General features: G+C 44.8%; 1 protein-coding gene across 1 annotated transcript; it reads left to right on the forward strand.

Moving 5' to 3' along the window:
• Positions 1-793: 793 nt before the first annotated feature.
• On the forward strand, positions 794-5,941 carry SMIM2 (small integral membrane protein 2). Its single transcript, XM_023731509.1, is given in 4 exon segments — positions 794-803; positions 4,325-4,446; positions 4,448-4,730; positions 5,768-5,941. Coding segments are annotated over 3 exon segments (372 nt in total). The 3' UTR covers positions 4,688-4,730; positions 5,768-5,941.
• The last annotated feature ends 1,628 nt before the right edge of the window (positions 5,942-7,569 follow it).

Below are 7,569 nucleotides of genomic sequence, written 5' to 3' on the forward strand. Positions count from 1 at the left end.
GAAGAAAATAATTTACATTAACCAAAGCTCCTCAAGAAAACAGACAAAGTCCTTGCAGAAGAAAAGATACTCCATTGTGGGTGATCAGCACCCCCTAGCAGAGGCTTGATCAAAAGGGGGAAATGTAAACAGGAAAGTTTCAAACTGGAGGCACTCGTGTCAGATATAAGAATGACAGGCTCAACAGGCATTCCCAGGAAGCAAAAGTTCAGGATGTAAACCATTTGTTCATGGGAAGAATGTGTCAAGATGTAAACAATTTGTTTCCAGGAAAAAATGTGTTCATCACTGCAATCGTGTATAACCGAACCTGCTGGTGCCACTCACCTACGAGGTAACTCACTCCCTCCTAGCCAAGTGGCTGACCTTTACATTTCAAAGGAATTCAAGCTGAACTGATCTTATCTATAATCAATCAAACTAACCCCCTACTTTTCCTTTGTTCTCTATGTATATAGACCCCTCTTTCTGCTTGAATAGCTGAGTGTTTTGTATATTTAGTGTTTCCCAGCTCAAGCTGTATTATCCTCCACGAAACTCTTTTTCTTTCACTCCTGAGTGTGATTTTCATCTTTGACACTGCCATTCTTTAATAACCACTTGTCCTCAACCTCCTATCCTCCTCCTGCTTGCCCCTCCCTGCATCCTAAATAACACACCTGGCTTAAGTGGTATTTACTCATTCAAAAGTAGAGAAATGTGGCTATGATGGGGGGGTCACCTAACTTAGCTGTGGTCCTCAAAGACACACTGGAGGGCAGCCAGCACAGGCTGTGAGGGAGCAGAGGACAAGATGACTTCAGGTGAGTGCCTGACCTTTCTGATCCCCATGCTCTCATCTGTAAAGTGATGGGGTGGATTACCTAAGCCTCTAAAGTATCTCATATGTTCTAGAATTCTAGCAGTTTTTTAGGATTGTGAGAGAAGAGCAACTGTTACAAAAACATTTCAGAATATTAAGTCTTTGGTATGGGGAGCAAAGGGAACAGGCCAGGGGTCTCTGCAAAAAATAAAGTTATGAGTGTTGCTGTTATTGGCTGCCGTTGAGTTGATCCCCAACTCATGGTGCCCCCATGCACAATGGGATTGGACCATTGTGATCCACAGAGTTTTCATTAGCTAATTTTTTGAAGTCAATCACCAGGCCTTTCTTCCTAATCCATCTTAGTCTGGAAGCACCACTGAAACCTATTCAGTATAGTATCATAGCAACACTCAAGTCTCCATTGACAGATAGGTGGTGGCTGAGCATGAGGTGCATTGGCCAGGAATTGAACCCGGGTCTCCCTCATGAAAGATGAGAATTCTACCACTGAACCACCAGTGGATTATGACTAGGATGAACAAAATCCTAAAACACTGAGAACCAGGTGGCACTCTAAACATTTGTGACAATGGAAGTCTCCCTCTTTACATTAAAAGCAAACTTTCATTGTATACCTTTACAACATATAAACATTTTAACATAGAACAATAGGTTGCAGACTGAGAAGCATTTAAACATATAGTGTTTCATTTGATCCTTAGACAACCTTTGGAGGTAGATAGGGTAGTTTTTATTCTCCCCATTTTATGTCTGAGGAAATTGAGTTTCTAAGTAGTTAAAATCACAGAGCTGAGTCTTGGACCCTGTACTCATTAATACCTGTAATCTCTACAGAGAGTAGGAGTCAGTGTGGTCTCATTACTGAACAGACATTTCAGAAGTAGGAGCCCTTAGCAAGGAGCATTAGGGATTGATAGGATACACTGTGTGTCACCATGGTGGACCAGAGGTCTGAGGTTGTGGATAACATTGTTCACCTGTTTCAGAGAGGGACTCCCTTAAAGCCACCAAAGGGAAGTCCCTGTAGATTTGGTGGTAGCCTGACCAGTCTGTGTTCTTACCCTCTGATGGGGCTACCCGCTGCTCAAGCCCCATGTCCTCTGTGATCACATCACCAATCAAGTCACTGCTGGAGACTCTCTTCCTGAATGCTCTGAGGTGGTAGCTTTGGTGGTCTGGGAAGCTGTGGGTTGAAATGATCTAGGGGTCTAGGAGGACCCAGGCTTTTCAGTCGCACTGTTCTGTGAAACTGGATGCTAGTGTGCCATTTTGCTGCTGTTTGGATTTTTTTGTCCCCTACAGATCATTATTCCAAAAATAGACCTGTAATGTATTCTTGTACATCTGAATTTAATTAAGAACCTTCTTCTCACTGACATGGATGTGATTTTACTGTTTCTGGCCAGTATTCAGATTTCTGAACACTGTGGTGGGCCAATTTCTCTGATCTTTTCAACTTTATAACCCAGGGCCCCTGCTCTGAGATGGTGGTTCATGACCAGTCTCTCTCTAATTGCTGGAGAATATGTGGAATGCTCACAGAAAACAATCAGTCCCAGGAGTCAAAATGGAACCACACTGACCCTTCCAACTGAGGAGTCCAGCTCCTAGCTGAAAAACCTATGTGTGATCTTTCAGGCCCGAATACAGGCGATTTACCCGGCAGGCCTCAGGGGGAAACCTGCCTCCCCAATCATACTTGGTGCACAGCCAACTCACTGCAGGCTCTGGAGGAAGTTGCCGTTGAGGACTCAGGCATCCTGGCTAGCCACGCTTGCAAGTATATCTGTATTCCTAGCCCAGGAACCTCCATGTGATGGCCTCTTTTGGGGGGCCCTCAGCTGAAGCTTTCCTCATGTGCCTTTACAAAGACCTTATGGAATGCAGGTAGCACAAGTGGTTTGCGCTCAACTACTAACCTAAAGGTTGGTGGTTCAAAGCCACCCAGTGGTACCATGGAAGAAAGGCCTGGAAATCTGCTTCCACAAATGTTACAGCCAAGAGAATTCTGTTCTTCTCTGACACACATGGAGTCACCATGAGTCAGAATCAGGTTTGGTTCTGTTTTTCAGGGGGCCTTGAAGACAGTTTTCTCCATTAAGTCAGTACTCAGTACTTTCCCACCCCAACTGGCCTTTCCCCTCTCCCTTCCCCCAGTGCCATAAAACTGCAGGAGGCTTTGGTCCAGGGGTTCCCTTGGTAATAAGATAATCCCTTCTGTCTGTGCTGATCCATCTGACCCTCACTGATGCTGTTCCATTGGGAAAAATGGAGCATTAGGGAAGCCAGAGCTTTCTCCTGCTTAGTGTCTTGCCTATACTATCTCAGTAAGCCATTAAAGATTTTCATTTTGGTTTATTGTCTTAATTGATTGCTCTGATGCCTGGCAGCTCAGCTCTGCCCAGCTTGGCTCAGCTTTTGACACTCCCAGGAGTCAACATGGACCAATATTGTTCCTTCCATTCAACCTCGAATGAAGTTGGCCCATTTGACCTCATCATTCAAGGTTAACAAAGGGCCAGGCTCCCAAGGAGCAGAGGGAACCAGAGCTTCCCAAACTTAATAAGGCCCTTGTCTTAGTTATCTAGTGCTGCTATAATAGAAATACCACAAGTGGATGGCTTTAACAAGGAAATTTATTCTCTCACAGTCCAGGAGGCTAGAAGTCCAAATCAGGGTGCCAGCTCCAGAAGTCTTTCTCTCCCTGTCAGCTCTGGAGGAAGGTCCTTATCATCAATCTTCCCTTGGTCTAGAAGCTTCTAAGGACAGGGACCTCAGGTCCAAAGGACACGCTCTGCTCCCGGCGCTTCTTTCTTGGTGGTATGATGTCCCCGTCTCTCTGCTTGCTTCTCTCTATCTCAAAAGAGATTGACTTAAGGCACAACCTAATCTTATAGATTGAGTTCTGCCTCATTAACATAACTGCCTCTAATCCCACCTCATTAACATCATAGAGGTAGGATTTATAATACGTAGGAAAATCACATCAGATGGCAAAATGGTGGACAATCACACAGTACTGGGAATCATGGCCTAGCCAGGTTGACACATATTTTGGGGGGACACAATTCAATCCATAACAGCCCTGAACACCTGTGAATTCTTGGCAGTATGTAATATACCTGAAGCAAAAACAGATGAAGTTCCCTTGGCTGCTCTGTTTAAATGCAAGTCCGTTGTCATTGAATGTCCAGTATCCAGCTTAGTACATAGCACACACTGGGCACTTGATAACTATATCAGCACTCTCCAAATGAGGACTACACACAGGGAGGGACTGGGCGTGGGGAACCCAACGGTTGTGTCATCCCAGCTCTGGCCACAGAGGTTTCATTACAGAGGGAAGCTGAGCTGTGCACGTTGCTAGGCTATGAGTATTTATTTTCATAAATGAGACTTGTGCTTAATTTAGAAACCTGCTTTTGCTTTTGCTTTCTTCTTTCCAGCATCATCTGGCTGTCTGGCACCATCAAAGAATTGCATTTTTGACCCAACCAGAGCTTGTGGGTGGATGGAGGCGGGAGGAAGGCTGTGAGAGGACGGATGCCAGCCTGGCTGTCTCAGGGGAGGTGGAAACACATGGCCATGCCATTAGCATTCTGTTCGGCTTCTGGATGAGTTTTCATCTGCTACACCTACGTCGCCTTCACTGGGAACAGCAGGATACAAAGCGGCTGTGGTATCGGCGCCTCTTCTGATGAACCACACACCAGACTACAGCAGAGCAGAAGGCAGGGCCATGCAAAAGAGGACCAAAATCAGGTGCCAGACGCAGGTGACATCTTGACTCTCAGTTCTTTGGATGCAGCTATTTTAATAGAGCCACTTTATTGCAGCTATTATGACGTAAGGTTATTCTGATTTGGCTCCAAAATTCAGCCAATACATGCTCAGCTTCTTAAAAGTAAGTAAACGATGAGTAAATCAGGCATCTCCACTCCGTCTGTGAGCTTCACTCCAACTCTGACCTTCACTTCATTGTCAACCCTACCTCTGGTTATCGAGGGTATATGGGTCAGGGACAGGTAAGGGCAGGGATTGGTAGAGGTTCCAAACGGGAGGAATATCAGGGATCAGCCAATGGCCAGGGATGAGGTGAGGATCAGAATTGCAAGGAGAGACAGAACTCTGGTGGTGCAACAGTTAAGTTTTCAGCTGCTAACTGAAAGGTTGGCAGTTCAATCCCACCCAGTGGCTCTTTGGGAGAAAGACCTGGCCACCTACTGTAGTGAAGATTTCTGCCAAGAAAACCCTATGGGGCAGTTCTACTCTGTCACATGGGGTCACTATGAGTCATAGTGGACTTGACAGCACCTAACAACAACAACAGGACTAGAGAAAGTTTGGGAGTCCTCTGAAGTCAAAAAGTCAGAGTTCAAGCCCAAAGATAGTCAAGTTCAGAGATGGGGCAAGAATCAGAGACAAAATGAGGAGCAGGAAATCAGTTACACACAGAAAATAGAGTTTGCATTTTGCCTCACCTGTTTTGAGGCAGCTGTTATCAAAAACAAAAAGGAGCCCAGGTGGTACAGTGGTTAAAGCACTCAGCTGCTAACCAATAGTTCAGCAGTTCGAATCCACCAGTCACTCGGTGAAAGATGTGGCAGTCTGCTTTTGTAAAGATTTATAGCCTTGGAAACCCTGTGAAGCAGTTCTACTCTGTCCTGTAGGGTTGCTATGAGTTGAAATTTACTCGACGGCATTGGGTTCTTTTTCTTGGTATCAAAACAATTGTGTCATCACAGCTGTGTGAAATTGTTGGGCAAGAAAATAGTCCATTTAGGATTCAGAATAGCAAATTCTGGCTTTTCCGTGAGTAGAATCTGACTAAATGTCTATGTATTTCACTTTAGGGTTTGTTTGAACCTCAGTTTTCCCATATAAAATGCAAATAATCATGTCTGCCTTTTGTCTTTCCCCACCTTTTGTTCTCCCTCCAAGCAACATGATGAAGAATAAGTCAGCAGCTCCTAAACTGCCTCAAGACACGTGTGGAAAGGTGTTCGCTTCGAAGGTGGGTATTAGCCTATGAGTCCTCTCTGAGTAAAGCGACTTCAAAGTTGGACGAATGTAGCCATCTGGCCTGGTGACTTATGTGGATGCAGTGATGACTTCAGCAGGAATGTGCAGTGTCTATAAGGACTCTGCTCCTGCCATGACAGAGAACGGAGTATTATCTACCCAAACACTGGCCACTTGCGAGTTTGCGCATGCGCACTGGGGATTAGATGTGGAACCAATTGAGAGGAATCTGAGTTTCTGCCTGTAAGCTAGAGTCTCACTGTACAAAGGCTGAATGACAGCAAGCGGGTGCCCAATCACTGGCTGCCCTTTGCCAGTGAAGAACTTCTGAACAATTCTGCAGGTCATCAAGCTTGTCTAAGTTCCACTGAGGGCAACCAACCAACCAACCTATTGCTGTGGAGTTCATTTCAACTCATGGCGGTCCTTGTGTGTCAGAGTAGCACTGTGCTCCATAGGGTTTTCAGTGACTAATTTTTCAGAAGTAGATTGGCAGGCCTTTCTTCTGAGGCACCTCTGGGTGGATGCGAATCTCCAACTTTTTGGTTGGCAGCTAAGCGCCGAACAGTTTGCACCACCCAGGATACCCCCTACATACACACACACAGGCAGTTCCTGTTTCACTGAAAGTGGAGGGAAGAGAACACTCTCTCAAACTCTCTCCGCCATGTTTCACTACAGGTAGTACCCAATTTAAGACGTATTTGAGTTATGACGAATCGCACTTACGACAGTCTCTTTTTTTTTTTTGGTACATCTTATTGTCAGTAATATTTACCACGTGCAAAGTTGCAGCATGTAATTTGCTGATGTTATCATTCTCAGATGTTTATTTGCAGATGTTCAATTTTACGATTTACTGTTCAAAACACTGCTGTATAGGTTCAGTTTTCTAAACTAAATCAGGGGCTTCTGTTGTTTGAAAACATGGACCCAAATGCTGATCGCTGTGCTAAAGTCAACAGGCAGACTCAGGAAGCAGTAACATGTTACCGTGAAATATACGAAGAAAAACAGAAAAGGACCATACAGACAACTGTCACTAATTTTCTGACTAGAAACACCATCCCCATTCCCAGAGATAATCCAGATGATCCAGAACCTTCCACAAGTGGAGTTATTATAGCAACTGACAAAATGCCTTCCTCCGATTCTTCAGCATCAGAGTAAATTTTTATGATTTGTGTATTTTTTATGTATGTCTGTATTAAAAATATATATGTAAGTTTATATGTAATGTTTCTAACCCCCAAAGACAAATAAAGATTGGATTTATAAAGATACTAATAATAAAAGTCAATGAAAATGAAAACAAACAAAAAACATAATGTATTCGACTTAGGTCAGAACCGACTTACAACAGTCACGGAACAGAACCCTGTGGTACGTCGGGGACTACCTGTATTGTCAGTGTTTGCTGCTCGCCAGGAGCAGAGCTTTTGCGTCACAGAATGAAGCCTGGGTGATTTGGTCAAGGAGTGTCTCTCCAGGAGTGGTGCAAAGTGTCAGCAGGAAATGGGGCTTCTGCTTCTAGAAGCCTGTCGTGGGGCTGCCCACTGCTGGGCTGGGGCCTTCCTCGTCACCCTCAGAGAGGAAGGGTATGCCTGCACCTCTGCAGCTCGACTCACCAGGCCAGACGCACCTCCAAGCGCTTGACTTTTTCGTATCCCTATTTTATGAGCCAAAGCGCTGTCTCCTCTGGTACAGTTAATCTTTGTTCC

Source organism: Trichechus manatus, unplaced genomic scaffold (genome assembly GCF_000243295.1).
Source record: "Trichechus manatus latirostris isolate Lorelei unplaced genomic scaffold, TriManLat1.0 scaffold00044, whole genome shotgun sequence".
NCBI classification, from domain to species: domain Eukaryota; kingdom Metazoa; phylum Chordata; class Mammalia; order Sirenia; family Trichechidae; genus Trichechus; species Trichechus manatus.